The 21,281-nt window shown below is 41.6% G+C and overlaps 1 protein-coding gene across 12 annotated transcripts in view; it reads left to right on the forward strand.

The window, feature by feature from the left end:
* LOC109902980 (leucine-rich repeat-containing protein 7) overlaps positions 1-21,281 on the forward strand; it is a 219,693-nt gene that overhangs the window by 46,262 nt on the left and 152,150 nt on the right. For 4 of the 12 annotated variants that reach the window (XM_031786026.1, XM_031786024.1, XM_031786030.1 and 1 more), the window contains exon 1: positions 19,944-20,650. In XM_031786026.1, coding sequence (XP_031641886.1) covers positions 20,626-20,650 — 25 coding nt within the window. In that variant the 5' untranslated portion in view covers positions 19,944-20,625. Of the gene's footprint in view, positions 1-275; positions 585-19,940; positions 20,651-21,281 lie in introns of those variants that run through there. The other 8 variants (XR_004202371.1, XM_031786027.1, XM_031786020.1 and 5 more) reach the window with 4 other exon arrangements.

The raw sequence follows: 21,281 nt of genomic DNA on the forward strand, positions 1-21,281 counted from the left end.
CCATGAGTGCACTGGCAGATTTTTCATGAGGCTTTCAACTAGAGAATGGCAAGCTATATGATGTACTAAACATGCCCTCAATTCATCTCTCTTGTGCCACAACCCTCCATGATTCTCTTTTCAGAGATAACAATAATACACATTTTAATGTACTGTGTCTGCTGTTGGAAATCTTTTCTCGTATTGAAACCAAACTGAAAAACAGTAGACCACTTGAGCAACCTGTGGAGCAGAACTAAAGATGTCCTTCCCTTCCCTTTTCTTCATTTTCTTAGGAATCATTGGCGCTTAAGGAGTAACAAGCATTCATCATCACATTGGGACTGAGAGCAGGAGAGTGGCAGGAGTGCCAACTGTACATAACATGGAGGATGTAACAAGAGACTTCTCCAGAGCCTAGTGCCCTGCAGGATTTGCACGGACAGGGAGGCAAAGATGAGGCAGGACAACAAGAACAAACGCAGGTCAATGCACTGGGCGACTGTGTCCATCCACCACCAGTGAAATCCAGGGGCCTTCTACTAACCCTGGCCAAACCGACAACATAGGCAACACAAACCCAAGGCCGTCCCCTGTCTGCCCTGGTAAGTAATAATAGATAGATAGAAATAATAGAAATTTGAAACGCTTATGATCAACAATTTTATAATGAGCTTCAGAAACAGTTTTGGGGGTTCATTTTGCAGTGATGTAGTCTCCCAGTGCTGTAGACTTACTGACCCTGTCGCTAGGCCTGGGTGACTCTTCTGATGTCATCGGAGTGCAGCTGGATCCTCTATTTGAGTGATGGACAAGGTCTAGTAAAAGGGTGAATGAACTGATGTAATGGACTCACTGAGGTGTACTACAGCCTGGATATGGGTCCAATAATACAATTGTTTAACTTCTGGCCTCCCTCCAGGGAGAGGTTGACCACAGCTGGATATAGTGCAGTGATAATGATCTATGGAGACATGCAGGGGAGGAAGGCCTGTCTGAATATGGCAGATTGAGAGGAAGGCCTGACTGAATATGGCAGATTGAGAGGAAGGCCTGTCTGAATATAGCAGATTGAGAGGAAGGCCTGTCTGAATATGGCAGATTGAGAGGAAGGCCTGTCTGAAAATGGCAGATTGGAATGTTGACTCACTCATTCTGCCAACAGGCTGTAACATTAAATGTCTGTAATTCCAATGTCATTAAAAAAATCTATATTTGCTAGTCTTAAATGCCATCTTTATGGCCAAAAGCCAAATACACAACGCTGTGCTGCTTTGTTGGGTTGGTGAAAGAGAAGAGTCGAGTCATTAGGAGAAGAGAGTTAGTGGTGCCACTGGACAGTACAATCATGTGTTTCTTCACGCTCCAAGTGTTAAGAACAGGAGCAAATAGAACTTGTGTTTGCTGTAGCCAGATCAACATTTTTTTTTAGCAATCATTGCTGCAGAATATTAAATGTTGTCTTGTATTCCGTTTGTATTTTTTGTATCTTTGAGCTGTGTCCACAAAGTGTTGATCTTGATATGTGAGATAAATAATGAGCAGGGGTCTTATGAGACAGATCAAATCAAGGGCCTTAATATGTGAGATATATAATCAACAGTAGTAATGCATTGCAATTATATGCCCATTCCACTAAAGTGCAGTTGAATGATGACAGCAGTGAATATGCTCCACTTTGGAGAGCGAAGCTGAGAGGTGTCTTTCAGAGTGTCTCAGGAACACTTCTGGCTCTCAGCCATTTGACCAGATGTTCTCATTAGCACTTTCTTCTAACCTCTTAGGGAGGGAGGAGGCTGGCACATTTAGAGTCCTCTCGCTCAGCTGCCATTAAACTATAAGAACCTAGATTCAGCCCTGTATTTTTACCATTAGAATACAGGGCCATTCAATATAGTCTACACAGAAGTTCATGAACTGAATAACAATCCTCAATGAATAACACTAACCACATTATCAGAATAGGGCTATACAGTATATTGACTCTGTTCATTTGTTTGATGATTTAATTATTACCTGACATATCATTAGTGTTTGATGAGGTGGGTAATAAACATGACACGACTAATGGAATGTCATGAACATAGGGCTTTAATTAGCTTAATCATGTGATGAGGTTTGAGTAATGATTGGGTTTATGGTGCATAAAGGAGGTCAGCTCCTCTCTTATTGGGTGAGCCACCGCTCTTTCTGGTGCACTGTATTTATCTTACCAATCAGTTCCCATGGAGATAGCATCAGAGCCTAACAATTGTCAATCATCTTCAGGGCGGGCTTGCAATGTCAGACTGTCTTTGTGAGCCTTCCTCTACTGTGTGAAGGAGAGAGATGGAAAGAGACCAAGGACACATAATAATATTTGGATGCCATACGTTATGGTTGTTGACAAGGCCCAGTATTATGGATGCAGGCATGTTCAACTTTAATGACCCATGGGATTTCATCCTGGCTGAATTTGATTTGAAGGAGAGCCATGGTTCTGATTGGAGAGCCTTATAGATGTTTAGGGTCACTTCACCAGTTCTACCAGCGTAATCAGGAGATTAACTGCTATTTCCCATCCCTGGAGAGAGACATGGCTCTGAGGTGACTTCCTGGCCCCAAGCCGACTTTTCCCAAAGAGGAGCGATTATCGTCTGTTCCTCAAAGTGCTATAATTCTCTATGTTTTACAATCCAGAACCCCTTCACTACATACATCCTGTTATTGGAGTAATAGGGGGTCTAAAAGCTTTGACTTTTACCTTGCCTTTATTCTGTTGTGATAGTCACATCCCATCATGACCCTGGCTAGCGTTGTTGATCTGGATTCATCTTTCAAAGTGCTTTCTTGTTTTCCCTAGGAACTCCCACATAGTCATGGACAAGTGTGGATTTGGATCAGTGGAGAAAGGGACAGAGCCCCAGGGAATGTTCTGCTTTACACAGCACTGTAGTGCTATGATGGTCGGTATAGTCAACCAGCCGTGAATATTATGACATTTGAATAATGCCAGTCAAGGTTCATTTCCATGCCCATGTCTAAAGCTCCTTCTTCTTTAAAAAAATATATTTTCATACTTCAAAGCTGACATTTGGAAAAAGCCTCTATCGCTCATGTTAAACCTCAAAGAGTGTAGTTGATACATTATTTATGTCGTATCAAATACATATGCAATGCATACAACATGATCAGCGGCAATTTTAGCATGTAAATCTTGGTGGGGCAAAAAAAAAGAGTAAAATGTGGGAAGCCACTACACAACAGTAAACAATACATTAATTGCATTATAAAGGTGACAAACTGTGCCCACAAACTGTTAGGGCCTATATAAAGCTGTCCCAACAGCAGAGTCCCAACACCTTACCACTGCTACACCTGGCAGCGAAAGTTAATTTAGCCTCATTTACTGCCTTTAAAAAAACTGCTGACTTGCTTAAATAAATGTGGTTTATACTGACAATTTAGATGTACAAACTATGGCATAAGGGGGATGACAAGCAGATAAGAGGCAATCCGTAATTTCAAGTAAGACATTAATGAGCGAGCTAGGACGGATGTAGTCAATATAACTATTTGTTCAGCACTTTTGAAATGTACAGGGACAGAATTCAGAACATGAGCCGATAATTAAAGGGGGCATATAAGCAGACAATGAAAGCTCTTACAATATTCGATGATTACATTTCTCAGAAACAGGTCAGGGAAACAGGTCAGAACAGTAGGCACAATTAAGGGGTGAAAATAAACCAAATTATTAGGGTGAGGCACATCGACTACTAGCAGCTTACTACACAACATACACTTAGTATTACTTTGTTAGCTACAGTATACATATCTCCCTGGCATACTACATTATTTAAGCAGCAGCATACAATACATTTTTGGACTCACCTTGTTGTGCTGTGTTCATTTGAACAGGAAGGTGGCGCAGTGGTCCTTTGTAGGCAAATGTTGTCATCAAACATTGTCATTGTCATTGAGAAGTCTGGCATTCTCTGGATTTATGGTGCTTTCAAGACATTTGGGAAAAAAGGTTGAATCTAGAAAGAGTTCCGAGTTCCTGATTTACAATTCCGAGTTGGATGAAAGTTCCAAACTTATTTTCCCCGAGTTCCCAATTGTCTTGAACTCACTAAAGTCAGATTTTGTAGTTCCGAGATAACAGTTGTTTTGAGCGCGGCACAAGTCATGCTTCATTGACAGCATGGCCAGTGTTGAATGTTTATAATTTTAAACTAGGAAAAGAGACCCTTAATTTTAGACATGGGACCCTACAGCCACTCCACTGAATAGCAGGCTAATGATTTCCTTGCAATGCTTGCAGTTTGCCACTGATTCCTTCCAAAGCATTCGTCGTTGAATTAGCGATTTCCAACTGGTTGTGTAATGTTTATGTCCAATGGCCGATGAGCACTGATACGTTTTATCTATAATTTCTCTTCATTATTTCTCTTCATATGACAAGGATTAAAAATGATTTGCCAATAGATTGTCGACTTGATTCATGATGATGACTGCTAGCTAAGATTTTGAAAGTATGACATTGACATGTATGGCAGTACCCAATGAGGCTTGAATTTTCGAGCTCTACCCTTTCGAGCTCTACCCTTAGACTTGGCGGTGATGTAGTGTCCCCATGAGTGACAGAACACTGGGCCGATCATTGCACAACACTCCATATTATCTGCTGGCTTGCCCCACCACCACAGAAAGCACTGAACTAGGCTCAAACACCTGCATTTTGGACCTCCTTTACTCAAGAAAACATGTTTGTACGCAGCTTTATTAACTCAATTATATATATATTTTTTTTTACATTATTTGCAAACTGATATGTGACACGTCTTAATCCCAAAATAACATGCAAATCAAGCAAGCCCCCTCCCCCAAAATATATATTTTTTGTTTTTTTTTGGCAAAAAATAGCCCCACCTGCCCTGAATGACGGGTCGCTACTGAACATGATACACTATAAACGAACATCTTCGAATACTGGAATATACCGGTACATGTGACTTGGGACGTGGTTTTAAGTAATTTAATCATTGTGAAAATCAATAAAAGATGTCTCTGTGGTACACAATCATGAGATCAATATTTCACAAGATGTTCTTATTCCCTCTAAATTGCAGTGTTGAATCATCACTTCTGCCCCATGCAGCTCCTCCATACAACAACAACCATAGGTCTCGGAACAGGGATGAGAACACGGGGATTGATGTGACCTCCCATTTACAATTTCAGCCCAACGAGAGAAAAATTATGAGCATTAACCATTAACCTTAATGATCTACAATACACTTTCAAAATGGTGGAATTGGTGCCTCTACGGCATTTCAGATGGTTGTTAGGGGACATTGTTACTGAAGAATGTGTCTGTTTTATATGATTGTTTCGTTGTTTATAATAATGTGTATTTTATTGTATTTTGATGTGTATTGTGGTGCTATACCATCCTCAGCTGGGAAAGAGACCATGGTCTCAGCATTGACTCCCTGTCAAGTTAAAGGTTAAATAAAAACTATGCCATGTGGCCAGGCAGAACGGATGGTTGGCAGGGCCTGTAATGCTGCCTGCCGTTGAGTCATGCTAATAGGAACAGCCCTAGCAGATCTTCCCCAACGGTCTCCTATGTAGATCAGTGGGACTGGTCTCCATAGCAACAGTGGCAGATGGAACACAGCTACACCTCAGCAGAGACAGAGAGCAGAGAGTGGCTGGGGTCCTCTTGGAGCGAGGGGATGTGCTCACTGCTACTGCTGCTTTCTGTACCTCTTCTCTACCACCACCCACACTGGAGGCAGGCAAGCCACTCTCACTGTAACACAGAGAACAGGGACACTATTTTATTAATCTTTCTCTTCACTCTTTATGTGAATTTGAGGAGATAGATACTACACTCCGAGCACAGTCGTGTTTCTTGCTAAGGTGTTGGGTAGAGGTTATGTTTGTGTTTAAGATTAAGGAAGCTGACAGCTACCATACGATACTTTACGCTCTAGGACAACGAAACAAGTGGACAATAATCCATTCTAAATTCTTAAAGCCATGCACTGGACCGACATCTGGATTGGTCTTCAGCCGGTGGTGATACATTTAGCTTGTAGTAAGATTGATACACTCACCAGATAAACTCTGTCATCATGGCAGTAATCTGTTTCTTGCCTGTTCATTTACAGGCCAATAACCATCTGTGCTTTGGTATGATGAGACCTTGAGACCTGAGCAACACTGCAACAGAGAGTGTCCACTCCAGGCTCAAAGAAGCCCACTATGGGAGCTGACTGACTGTGTATCTATGGAGACTCAGTGATGCTGAACGTCCAGGACTGGACACTGTAACTTCATGTCAGAACCCTGCCTAGGCATGCCACTCAAACCCTGGCATGAGCTGATACACAGGCAGGCACAGCTAGCTGTGGGTCTCCATGGACGTGTTTTGGACTACATGAGATTTTCCTAGCATATGACATATAAAACATTTTATACTGAACATAATCTTTTACAGAGAATTGACATGTAGGAAATGAAACACGTTATGGTGAAATGAGTAATAGAACAGAGGAAGCTTGACTCATGCCTCTTCACTGAAAGGTGTTATTGTGACCCCGATTGAAGCAGTTGGACTGGGCTTTCTATCTCACCATCCTCTCGTTGTCTTGACATCTCCACTGGCTTCGTGCCAGACCTGTCCGTGTGGCAGTGCTGAAGCTGGCACAGCCTGTGATGTACAGTACCACTGACAACCTTTCCCTATCAGAGCTCTGCCACTCAGGCCTGGTTTAATTATGCCAACATGGCATGCTCTGACGCAGACTGTGCCTGTTACCGTGCTGCTTCCAAAAGGAGGGCACCTCTAGGCACCATTTCTGTGGTCCTTCATGGCTCAGTTGGTAGAGGATGGTGTTTGCAACACCAGGGTTGTGGGTTCAATTAGCATGGGGAAAACAACAGAAATGTATGCACTCACTACTGTACATTTCTCTGGATAAAGTGTCTGCTAAATAACTCAATAACTCAATAACGCAATTTCCAGTATAATGTATACTAAGAGTAACCAGCAGCTGTGTAGCCTGGTACCCTCTAATCCAGGCCTGGGCAACTCTAGTCCTCGGGGAGCCTGATTGGTGTCACACTTTTGGCCCAGCCCCAGCTAACACACCTGACTCCAATAATCAACTATTCATGATCTTCAGTTAAAAATGAAATTATTTTTAAATCAGGTGTGTTTGCTAGGGATGGGGGAAAAGTGGGACACCAATCAGGCCCCTGAGGACTAGAGTTGCCCAGGCCTGCTCTAATCTATGTGATGTTCTTGAGGCTGCATGGCTTCCTGCTGAATGGCAGCCCCCACATTCTGTCTGTCATAGGCTGGCTGAGTTATAGTATCAGGCTCTGGGGGCGGACACACACACAACCCATCCCTGAAGAAAATGACAGAAATACTCTGCATACACAAAGAGACATCACAAACAAGAGGGCTATGAAATGTATTTGGGGGCACAGGCAAGCGGATTCGGGTATTTGCGTGAGAGCTTCCAGTTTAGAATCCAGTGCTTAATGTAATCACACCACTGCTCACACTCTGCTGGTTAATGACATGGAGCTAAAACAACATAGTTCTTATAACCTTGGCAAATTTTGACTGGATGTTCTATTCTACCATTTTGATAATTTTCTTCCCAGAGCCACTCTCCATTTTTTTTAAACGTATATTTCATGAAATTCTTCCATGTTATCCACAGCTTGATTTCTTTGCATGATGTTTGTTAGGCCTTTGCAGGCCATCGGATAGCTCCCTGCATTCCTCTGTAATGTACTGTGTCTGCAGATGGCATAATGAAGTAACGCTCCCCCAGCACAAGTGTCACATCTCTGGGTAGCGTTCATAAACGCTGCACTCAATAGCCTCTGCTCAATGTCTGATGACCTTGCTGCTGCTGCTCAGCCAAATGCTGTTTCATTCCTCGGGAAAGAGGAGACAAAGCAGAATGAACTAAATATAACTGCCCGTTCCAATATAAATATTTCATATGATACGCATATGGAGCCTAAAAGATGATAAATGTTGCATCTGAATAGGATGAATCATGCCTTATCATTAAACAATAGCAACAGACCAATAAGAGTGGGTCTCATCGGAATACTCCAGAGATGGATCTTGGAATACTTAAAGGGTTTTCTTGCCAAAAGGAATTGTCATGCCAGACAGACAATGAGATTAATTAGAAGAATGTCTTAAACAACAGAGATTAGTGAAGACACAGGCCTCGCTAATATATTTCCACGTATACACAACCGTTCAGCCTTATGCACCCTGTAACAGCTGCAGGAGGACATGAGGAGGAGCACCACAGCATAACATGTTCTATCCAGATTTAAAACCCACTGGTTGAGAATTTTGTACACCCTCACCTATTACTCACAAGGCATCAGGGAGACACAAGGAAACGGTGCTGTTAATGTTTCAGCTTTTAGTGAGTATCTTCCCACTTAACCCCCTAGCTCCCTGCTTCATTCCCCTCCCTTAATAAATCAATCTCCTACTCTAACGTGTGTAGACCAAGAGGAACCCTTTAAACCATATAAACCGCGTTGATTCTCTGTGTCATTATTTGTCTTAGCTGGAGCATCCTGCCAGGCCTAGCTCCAAATCCATCTGTCCTCCACTTCCTCTTCAGGTATTTGATCTGTCTCCACCGGGCTAGCTACAGGATGGGGTTTCCATGGCAACAGAGAGCCCATAGGGAAACCAAGTGGTGAGGATGTGCAAGGCTAAGATTTCTCCAGTGCAGATGTAGAACTGATGTGCAGTATGGGGAAGAGCAATCCCCATTGAGAAATGAAGCAGATTAAGATTAAAAAGTGGTTTGTTTTGTTGATTTAGCTTCATATTATACAAACACAGCAATAAGAACACCTGTATGTGCTCATTATTTAACTCCAAATCTCCTTTAAACACACGGTCACCTATTTGTGGTCATTTATTTAAAGATTTATGGTAGGAAACACAGCAGGGTGTATTCAATAATTCCTATATTGTCCTATACTAGTCTCGCTTTGTTTTCTATATTTTCAAAATACAAATCAAATCAAAGTGTGTTTGTCATGTGCGCAGGTGTAGACCTTACAGTCAAATGCTTACTTACAGGCTCTAACCAATAGTGCAAAAAAGGTGTTAGATGAACAATAGGTAAGTAAAGAAATAAAACAACAGTAAAAAGACAGGCTATATACAGTAGCGAGGGTATAAAAGTAGCGAGGCTACATACAGACACCGGTTAGTCAGGCTTATTGAGGTAGTATGTACATGTAGATATGGTTAAAGTGACTATGCATATATGATGAACAGAGAGTAGCAGTAGCGTAAAAGAGTGGGGCACCACTTTTCCTGGATATATGATCAGAACCCATTTTCCCCAGATACACTCTGAGTGTGTCAAACGCCGCTGGTGGCATGTACAGTAGGCGACATTGACGTGGTGAAAAATGTTTTTGACTTCTATGGAACCAGTGAGGATTTGATATGCTTAACCGGGGCTGCAGCACCCACACATATATTATACATGCCCCCGACAATGTGGTCGATTCCAGTCCCGTCGTATTCCCAGGATGTAATCTTCATGTGCAGGGAGGGGACTCTGTGGGAGGTTGTTTAAGGCTGGAGGAGCCAAGGTTCAGGGATCAATGAGTGATAGACGGCTGAGAGACCTCAGTGTCCTGTGATTACAGTGTCCAGCTAGGCCACTTCACTGCTCTATACCACTGGCCCTGTCCCTGTCCTTGCCTGCTCAGAGTACGCATTACGATACGTGTTCATCTGCTCTCCAGACCACTAGGCCCCTTGACGAAAGGCCCAATTCAAGTTTTGGGTCTAAGGCACTCATTATGCTAGAGAAGGCCGCCATTGCACACACTCTGAGTGTGTGTGTGTGTGTTTAGTTGTGTAAGCTCTTTTTGGAGTTTTAATGATTTGTTAGTGGATTTGTGCTCACGCTGGCATTACTTCTCGTTTTATTTTCAAAGGAAGCTCTCTTTGGCATTAATTTGTTCTTCTAGCTTAAAATGATTCACTAATCCAATGGAAAAGGAAACAGATGTAGCATAGTCATGTGACGCACAAGCTATTATTCCTCTTTTCCAGGGATTTCACCTTTCCCTTCTACACCTTTACCTTTAAACAGGTCAACATTCACAAGGCCGCAGTGCCAGACGGATTACCAGGACATGTACTCCGAGCATATCTCAGTCTGTAATACCAACATGTTTCAAGCAGACCACCGTAGTCCCTGTGCTCAATAACACTAAGGTACCCTGCCTAAATGACTACCGACCCATAGCACTCACTTCTGTAGCCGCGAAGTGCTTTGAGACGCTGGTCATGGCTCACATCAACGCCATTATCCCAGAAACCCTAGGCCCACTCCAATTTGCATACCGCCCCAACAGATCCACAGATAACACAATCTCTATTGCACTCCACACAGCCCTTTCACACCTGGACTAAAGGAACACCTATGTGAGAATGCTATTCATTGACTACAGCTCAGCGTTCAACACTATATTAAACTATGGACCATGGGACTAAACACCTCCCTCTGCAACTGCATCCTGGACTTCCTGACAGGCCGCCCCAGGTGGTAAGGGTAGGTAACAACACATCCGCCACGCTGATCCTCAACACGGGGGCCCCTCAGGTGTTCCGTGCTCAGTCCCCTCCTGTAGTCCCTGTCCACTCATGACTGCACCGCCAAGCACGACTCCAACACCATCATTAAGTTTGCAGTTGACACAACAGTGGTAGGCCTGATCACCGACAACAATTAGACAGCCTATAGGGAGGAGGTCAGAGGCCTGACCGTATGGTGCAAGGACAACAAACTCTCCCTCAACATGGTCAAGACAAAGGAGATGATTGTGGACTACAGGAAAAGGAGGACCTAGCACGCCCCCCCACGCCTATCATCAATAGGGCTGCAGTTGAGCAGGTTGAGAGCTTCAAGTTCCTTGGCGTCCACATCACCAACAAACTAACATGGTCCAAGCACACCAAGACAGTCATGAAGAGGGCACAACAAAACCTATTCCCCCTCAGGAGACTGAAAAGATTTGGCATGCGTCCTCAGATCCTCAAAAGGTTTTACAGCTACACCATCGAGAGCATCCTGACTGGTTGCATCACTGCCTGGTTTGGCAACTGCTCGGCCTCCGGCCACAAGGCACTACAGCGGGTTGTGCGTACATCATCGGGGCCAAGCTTCCTGCCATCCAGGACCTCTATACTAGGCGGTGTCAGAGGAAGGCCCTAAAAATTGTCAAAGACTCCAGCCACCCTAGTCATAGACTGTTCTCTCTGCTACCGCACAGTAGGTGGTACCGGAGCGCCAAGTCTCGGTCCAAGAGGCTTCTAAACAGCTTCTACATCCAAGCCATAAGACTCCTGAACATCTAATCAAATGGCTACCCAGACTATTTGCATTACCCCCCCCCTCTACGCTGCCGGTCTTCTCTGTTATTATCTATGCATAGTCACTTTAATCACTCTACCTACATGTACATATTACCTCAATTACCTCCACACTGGTGCCCCCGCACATTGACCCCTTGTATATAGCCTCGCTATTGTTATTTTACGGCTGCTCTTTAATTATTTGTTACGTTGATCTCTTACTTTAAAAAAATATTTTCTTAAAACCGCATTTTTGGTTAAGGGATTGTAAATAAGTATTTCACTGTAAGGTTGTATTCGGCGCATGTGACAAATAATATTAGATTTGATAACAATACAGCTACATACATAACAGTGGCAGTCAGTGCCGTTTAAAAGGGAGGACATTTTTTTATGAGCATGACCTTATTTCTATTACAGCATATTGAATGACAGTCATTCATATTCCATTCACCCAGTTCAATGTAACATCAACTGGTTTAGGCTACGACATGATACTCACATTTTCCATACACCCATCATGAGATTGCAACAACCTATGAAAGAAAGTTTACAACGTAGGTGCACACAGGTCGAGAGAACGATATGGCAGACAGTGACACATTCAATACCGCCTTGCACACTCTTGCCTTCATCTAGCTGATCTAGGGTGTAATCATTAGTCCAGCAGTTGCAAACTAGCATTTCTATTTGACAAATTCAGGTATATTTATCCCTGTTTTGTTCCATTTGCTTCTGTTTAAGAAATGTTTTTCGACAGAATCGGCAGAATGAATACACCCCTGATCACACGCAAACAGTTCACTTTCATAGCCACATATCAACAGCTTGTTGTATTCCTTCTCGCATCTAAGCCCTCTTCTCCTCTCACCTTTCCCTTCACTTGTGAACTTCAATGCACAACACATCAGCTGTCTGTGACCAGGCAAAAAACCTTTCCAAGCCAAACCTTCATATCATAACCACTACTCACACTCGACATCGTTGTTACCATATTAGCTAAAGTAATGTCATAGTCAACATAGCTAATAGAAGTAATGCGTTAGTAAACCTCCTACAACCATGCAGTACAGTGTACAGCCAGTAAGATATGTATCTGTTACACCGGCGGGCCCCGGTGGCAATACATTAGTAAAACCCAAAGCTTGCCTTTACTTGGAAGAGTTCCAGTGTTGGATAGTCACAGCCAGCTAGCTAACATAGCATATCTCTGTTGAAGCTGAGTGCTTCAGTAGGCTAAACTAGTTAGCTGCATTTGCTAGCTAAGTAAGTGAAAGTGAAAGTGAAAAAAGAATTATGAAATATAGCTGTCTCTCTCTCTCTCTCTCTCTCTTTCTCTCTCTCTCTCTTGCTCCTCCATTTTTGAAGAAATTCATTTGTTCAAAGCTGAGACAACTACTCACCACATTTTATGCACTGCAGTTCTAGCTAGCTGTGGCTTATACTTTCAGTACTAGATTCATCCTCTGATCCTTTGATTGGGTGGACAACATGTCAGTTCATGCTGAAAGAGCTCTGATAGGTTGGAGGATGTCCTCTGGAAGTTGTCATAATTACTATGGTAAGGGGTTAGAACCATGAGCCTCCTAAGTTTTGTATTGAAGTCAATGTACCCAAAGGAGGATGGAAACTAACTGTCCATTGGCTACACCATGGTGCTACCCTACAGAGTGCTGTTGAAGCTAATGTAGATCTTCATTGCAAAACAGTGTGTTTTAATCAATTATTTGGTGACGTGAATATATTTTGTATAGCTTTATCTAAAAAGGATAACTTTTTTAATGTTTCATTATTTTTATTTTTATGGCATTTTCTGGATGGTCCTCCCCTTTCTCCTCTGAGGAGCCTCTACTGATACATACAGGATATATTGAAGCCTCCTGGTAATAATTCTACTCTATAATATATTGTTGTATGGTTTTATTAATGAGGTGGAAATGTGTCACATTAATGACTTGTTTTGTTTGATGCCGGTAAACATTTTATGCAGGAGAGAAGAAGCTCTGTGTTGTGTTCATCAGTGAAGGAAACGTGTGGCCCAGAATGATATAAATCCCATATTGATAACATTGATTTGCAAGGGGGGACTTACTGAAGTTGTGGTATAAAATGATCATAATTAATGAGGGTATTAAAGTATCAGAGCCTGATTCTCAGCCTTTGTATTAATGGTCCTTGGGAGGGTTTCTGGACTGATCATTGACAACACTGCACCAATGTTAATTAGATGAGGTTTCGAGAGCCAGGCTGGGCTGCTGCAGCCATAGTGAACTGAGAAGACACAAATTGACTTCCCCTTCCCAAAGGTGAGGGTCTGAAATGCTGATGAAAGGGCCTGTGGAAAATAATCTAATTCATTTATTCATATCCAAGCAGAAGTGCTGACACTCGGGTTCAATGTTGGAGAAAGTTTTGGACTTCTGAGAGAGGGGGAGGTAAGAGGGGGAGTGGGAGATTATTTGTGTATGTTTAGCCATAGTAGGTCCATTTTCATATTTGATTATTTGATTAAGTATGTATTCCTTGTCTTATCCTTCCTCCCCATCATAAGTAGAAAATGCAACTCAGTTTCATGGGGTTTCATTAGTCTAGGCAAGCGCTGCAGGAAGTGGAAAATGAAACCCCATTTTTTTGAGTAGCCTACATTTAATTTTAGAGCTATAATTGTAAGTGACAGCTATATTTTTATTGAATAGCTTAGGGATCTTTGTCTTAATGTTTACCTTTGTGCTAAAACTACAGGCAACCTCAGTTAAAATTGCTTTAAAATGATATGGCAATTCTGGTGGGATTACTCTCACAGATTGAAAATGACAAAAGCGATCTGTTCTTTTTAAAGTTACTCTCCAGTGTTTCCAGATTTCTATGAAATATGACCTATAATTATTTACAATATGAGTGAAATACATGTAGTTTTCCTTCCATAAAATTGTAATTGAGTATGTTAAAAAAGCTGTTTTCTGTGTTGGAATGTTGTGGGCGTACCCCAACAACAGAATGGTCAAAGGTCAAATAGGGGGTGCTTATATTTGTTCTGTTTCACTGCATGTGGAAGTGGGTAACCTGTACGAGTGTGAGGTGTATATGGAAATGGAAATGTGTGGCCGTATACCGGTCAAAAATGTTAATGGGAGTAAACCACTGATTGGCCAGATCATTCTCCTCATGAGGATGACATCATCCTCCATGAGGAAATAGCAAGCATTTTTGAAAAAACTGTTTGTGGTTTTTCTTTTCTTTTTTTCTACAATTTATGCTTTGGCCACAAACACGAGTATAGGATAAGTCAAGAACATTATTTATGTATGTGTTAACAGAATCTGAGCTTTTAAATGTGAGATTTTCACTGGATAGTTACTTTAATGCTCTCTAAAGCCTGGGGTAGCTGTCAGGATGGAGGAAATGAATGCAAAGATATTGCCTAGTTCTGATTCATTCAGAGTATCCAGTCCCAGTGCAATACCATACTGTAGATTTACTAGTTGTAGGTGGATAAACGGTCACCAGAGACTAGAAACATGTTAAAATCTATTAGCTGTATAATTAAAATGTGTTCAACTTAATGTACGATCTGTTTATTTAAGGACTGTGAGCATGCTTATGTTAACAATTAACGGTGTCATTTGTGAAAAATCAAACAGGACTGTTTGTAGGCTGTTGCCTTTGAGGAAGGAAAGAATCAATGAAAATGTACTACTAACACTGTTAACCTCTTAACAGGCAACTGCAGTGGAATTCACTATAAGAATTCTATCATTTCCATCTGTTTTTCTATTTCACCTATTGGACCTATCAAACTGGTAACACTGAATGATGTTAGTGATTAATTAATGTATGATATAGGGTTGACATGACCCTTACTATGCATCTCATCTCATGACGACCAATCTTTGAGGTCTTTGCACCAATGACCATTAGCACACTGACATAAAAGCGTTATGTCATTGTATAGTGCTGTCCATTGAGAAGCCCACTGGTGTTTCCAGTGCAGTGGATTTCACAGATAGACTCAATACCTCCCCAGAACCTCATTCATCACCATTACACCCCTCTCTGACAGCAGTCTACCCCATGAAGGTTTCCCACAACACTGCACAGTCTGCGGGAGATAGACAGTCAGCACACAGGTGGCTGTTAGAGCAGAAATAAAACCAAATAACCCCTTGTTAATAAGTGATGACATACAGATATCGAATCAGCAATCTTTACAAATCTCAGATAGTTACCCAGATCTGAGCAAACCATATTTTATGCCACTTAGTGAATACATTTCCCATGTAGTATAGACACAAACAGCCCCTGGGCCTTGAAAACATGGAGGTGTCTGATTGCCTTCATTTGCATTTGGTTCTTCATTTGCAACTGTCTCAGTGAGATTGGTCAGGCCCTGCCTGCTTCATTAAAGACGTGTCCAGGTCTGTTCTTTGATGTTGAGAGCAGAGGCCTGATGCTGTACGCTGGCGGAGTGCCTTGCCAATGTTAACTAGCTTTCCTAGTCCCCACAAAGAGGGTCTCTCCAGTCGTGCTGCACTCGCTGTCAGACTGCCTAATTGAATCGGACACTTCTGAAGCAGCGTTGAAACAGACCCTCTCCGATCGTAGTGCATGCTGGGGTTCCACCTGGGAATGTCTGCCTGTGATGACGGGGGGGTTTGGCTTCGGAGACAAGGCCATGGAGTGCATGTTATTACAAAGGGTTCACACAGCAGTTATGTCACTTGTTTGATAGCTTAATTATCATGTAATATCCCTATGCAGCAACCACACTCACAGAGCACATCACTGAACATTAAACCAGAACATAGACTTTGTTTATATTAACATTTATTTTCATCCTAATGGCATTCTGTGTATTTGTCATGCTCATAATTGATTATGGATAATGAGTGACACTCTGAAGGTCAGTAAACTAGCTCATCATTCTCACGGGATTATGAAAATCATCCTCTGGCTGTATCTAACAGAGAGACAGCTGTGAGAGTTGACAGTGTACCGTATTGTAGGTATTCACTGGGTTGGACAGACAGAGAGGAGAGACAGATAAGAGTTTGTGTTAAATTAAGCTACTGTATATAGATTTTGTGAAGCAATTGTAATTTGTGACATACAGTCTGTAGTACGATGTATGACAATGATGATTATACATTTTGGTGTGTAGAATAACATTTGTAATGAATTTTTAAAAAATGTTGCATCATGTGCATGTCAACTCAGCCTGAAACATTCCAACATCCATCTGAGTGTGTATCCATCTAGTAACTCCATGTCTCTGTCCCCACTCAGGTGCTATTTCCCATATACTGTGGCCTACTGGCTGGCTGGCGATGGTATAGAAAGATTCCAATCATTGTCCTTCAATGTATGGAGGGCGTATGTATGGAGATTTAAAACCCACTTCTACAGACTGTCTATTTCATAGTCCTAGTCCAAATCTAAAATGCATTTACCACCTAGCCCACTATTACTACTTTACCTGCCTTGATTCTAAATGTATGTTGTTTTTATTGTATATAATGCTATTTTTTCCCCCTCAGTAGAGCTTTGAGATAACCTTGTAATGAAAATGTATTATTATTATTATTTGCCCTTGGATTACAGGGATTCTTGTCACAATGTCTCCATAGTAACCAAGGAAAGAAGGATGTAATATCTGCATGCAACACTAAAATACTTGACAATACCTCTACAAGAGGCTGAGTTTTATAATGTGTTCAGACATTTGACTCTACATACATTTAATCAAGAGAGTGTGCAAATGAGTCCAGTCTTTCAGTGGACATGTTTTGACAGTAGGTATTTTTATCATAAAACAGAAATGTATAGTTAGTTGTTGAAACATACTATAGAGGCTGTGGGTTGGATTATAGTCTCTCTGGTGTATGAAGGTGTATAATTGCCTTTGATTATGTTGTGCAGTGCATGTGATGACAACACAACAATACACACCCGTGGCAAGCATTCTCCTTCATTTGAGAATGACTGTATTTACACCATAGCCAAAGTAAATGTTGCCTGTCTGAAGGTGGAAGGGTATTCATGCAGCCATTTAGATGCCTAATATTTAGAAGCCAATAATAGCCTAAGATACTGTATAATCTAGCCTACTATTACTGGACTTGTGATCCATATAGCTTGAAACATTCAACCATCCATCTGTAATCCATTTAGTAACTCTATGCCTCTGTCCCATTTCCAGCGCTTTATCCTATATATATGTGGCTTACAGGCTGACTGGCCATTGTATGGAACAATTCCAATCATTGACCTTCAATGTATGGAGGGAGATCTAATGAAAGGTCATAGGCGATTTAGTCATCTCTCAAGAGCTGGGTTATGGAAATCACCCATATTAGGATGACCATCGGTGCTATGATCATCTGACTGTTGCACTGCCTGGAGTTTGATAAACGGCATTGGCACTTGGACTGGAACCGGTGCTATGGTCAGATGACATGAAAATAGAGCGCTTCGGCCACGCACACCAGTTGTGGGATTGGCATTGAAAAACAGAAGCACATGCGGAAAAGTACCTCATACTGACGGTAAAATATGGGGGAGGATCTTTGATGTTATGGGGCTATTTTGCTTCCATAGGTCCTGGGGCCCTTGTTAAAGGTCCAATGCAGCTGTTTTCATCTCAATACAAAATCATTTCTGGGTATCAATTAAGTACCTGTGCTTATTTTCAATTAAAATGGTCAAAAATAAACTAAAATAGCTTCTTAGCAAAATGCAATTTCTCCATCAAGAATTTTGATGTCACCAGGTAGTCCAAATCCCCACCCAGCCAAACAAACTGAAGGTTCAGGCGATCTTTTCAAACAGATCTTACACTAAAATTACATTATCATAATTTGCACAATTTCATAGTATTATTAAAAACTCATTGAATAGAAATATACACTGATTGTACAAGACATTAAGAGGACCTTCCTAATATTGAGTTGCAACCCCCCCCCCCCCCCCCCTTTTTGCCATCAGAACAGCCTCAATGAACTCTACAAGGTGTCGAAAGCTGGCCAATGTGGACTCCAATGCTTCCCACAGTTGTGTCAATTTGCCTGGTTGACCTTTGGGTGGTGGACCCTTCTTGATACACACGGAAAATTGTTGAGCGTGAACAACCCAGCAGCGTTGCAGTTCTTGACACAAACCGCTGGCACCTACTACCATGCCCTGTTCAAAGGCACTTAAATATTTTGTCTTGCCCATTCACCCTCTGAATGGTACACATACACAATCCATGTCTCAATTGTCTCAAGGCTTTGAAAATCCTTCTTTAACCTGTCTCCTCTCATTCATCTACACTGATTGAAGTGGATTTAACAAGTGACATCAATAAAGGACCATAGCTTTCACCTGGACTCACCTTGTCAGTCTATGTCACATGTGTCAAACTCGTTCCACAGAGGGCTGAGTGTCTGCCGGTTTTCACTCCTCCCTTGTCTTTGATTGATGAATTAAAAATGAAAACCCCAAAACCAGCAGACAGTAGGTCCTCCACAGAATGAGTTTGACTCCCCTGGTCTATGTCATGGAAAGAGGTGTTCATAATGTTTTGTACACTCAGCCTATATAAAATACAAGAAAATTGCGTGTTTGACTACACTGTCCCTTTCAGGTTAACGGCATCATGAACTACAAAGTACCAGCTAATTTTATCCAAAAACCTGGATGCCTCTGCCAGGAGACTGACACTTGGCCACAAGTGGATCTTCCATCAAGACAAAAACCCCAAGCACTAATCAAAATCGATGAGTATTGCTAGAGTATCGAAAACAGGGGTGTCAATAATTTTGACCCCTATCTTTCTGAATTTTTTCAAAAATGACTTTCTCTGAGCAATTGTATTAGTATAAAATAATATAATTTCACAAATTTGTTTTGCATAGAAAATAGCTCTTTATTTTATAGTATTTTTTGCTCATCTTAACCAAGGGTGCCAATAAATCCTAACAAAGCCGTTGTTTTGTGTGTTTTTCTTGAGTTCTTAGCTCAGTGCAATGTAAACTATGCCCTCTTAAAACATTGACGTTTTTTCTCAGTGGTCCCTAAACCAAAAAATATTAAGACTAAAGCAGCTAAGTATAACAACAGGTTACAAGCCCTCCTCAATCCAGTTTTCTTTACAGATGCAATAGCTTTCCGAAGAAGCCCAATGTGATCTGTGCTCTCACCATTCCTCTGTGTGTCTGCTATAGAGAGCGCTGAGATTGCTTGCCCAAATTTCTGCCTGGAAGAGGAATGATGAAAGCAACATGCAATAGTAGGCTGAAAAAATACTGTATTAAACCTCAATATTGGACTTTTATTTCATTGAAAGTGGGCTACACTGTTGGTTAACACAGACATGGAAGGGTTATACACACAGCATTGGGCAGGCTCTTGAGTAATTATAGAGTGGCGGTGGAGCAGTGGTCAGACAGGAGTGTAGTTTCTAGTTTTATGAACGGTGTATTCTGGTCTTATCTTATCTCAGTTGTTTCCCTGCCGCGCACTTTATTCACGCGCTCGCATGCACACAGACCACTCCTTTTGCGTCCCCGTTCGTTCCATCTTCATCTAGTCCTCATTTCCTCCCTCCACCTCCCTTCTTCTGCCTCCTCCTCTCTCGTGTCGATGCGAGAGGAGGAAACGCTCATTTGATTTCATTCGTGAGAAGTCTTCGAGTTCCCTCACGGAGAAGGACATCGAATTATTCGTGGAGGGCAGAGGACCAAATCGGTACCTGCCTCGAAATTCGATGACGGAATCACCCAACGAGCGCAATCTATCAAACCCGGCATAATCGCGTGTTTTTTTGCCGTGTTTGTGCACCTCGGTAAACGGGATTGTATGCATAAAGAAGATAAGCATTATGACTTTGAACCCTTTGATAAAAGTATGGGGAGCAATGGCCGGGTGTTCATCTATCGGTTTACAGTGATATAAAGCGCATCTTGATCAATATCCTATTATCACCTGAAATCTGCTATTAGAATAGGAATACTATTTTATGATGTGCTTACAGTCTAACGTGTTATGGTCAGCATGTGGATGCTCATTTGTTTTGTCTTGAAAGAGACCCATTTATTCCTTGTCACTGAAAGGAAAACCGCACCATGGGTTGGTGCTCCTTGAATAGTCTACTCACCTCTGCACATACCTGTCACAGAAGGCTACTGCCCGGTTTTGGAATTACAATTGGATTTAGATAAATTCTATAGAACAACCCAATGGACAATTACTCACATCTACAACGTAAGTGTGCATTTTATTGTTGATACTGTAAAGCCATGTCATCAATAAGAAACTGCATCTAATGTAGTGAGCAAATGATATAATAACAAAATATTGCACCTCACTCAATTGATCACTGTTACCAATTGCAAGTTTCTTATGTTTTATGAAGATTATGTTCACATTTCACATATAGGCTAGCAGTGAGTTCTGGATAAAGACTTGGTTATATTGATATTATAATTGCATACACTACCGTTCAAAAGTTTGGGGTCACTTAGAAATGTCCTTGTTTTTGAAAGTAAAACACATTTTTTGTCCATTAAAATAACATCAAATTGATCAGAAATACAGTGTAGACATTGTTAATGTCGTAAATGACTAATGTAGCAGGAAATGGCTGATTTTTTATGGAATATCTACATAGGCATACAGAGGCCCATTATCAGCAACCATCACTCCTGTGTTCCAACGGCACTTTGTGTTAGCTAATCCAAGTTTATAATTTTAAAAAGATAATTGATGATTCAAAAACCCTTTTGCAATTATGTTAGCAAAGCTGACATCTGTTGTGCTAATTAAAGAAGCAACACAACTGTCCTTCTTTAGACTAGTTTAGTATCTGGAACATCAGCATTTGTGGGTTTGATTA

This window comes from Oncorhynchus kisutch, linkage group LG13 (assembly GCF_002021735.2).
Source record: "Oncorhynchus kisutch isolate 150728-3 linkage group LG13, Okis_V2, whole genome shotgun sequence".
In the NCBI taxonomy this organism is placed as follows: domain Eukaryota; kingdom Metazoa; phylum Chordata; class Actinopteri; order Salmoniformes; family Salmonidae; genus Oncorhynchus; species Oncorhynchus kisutch.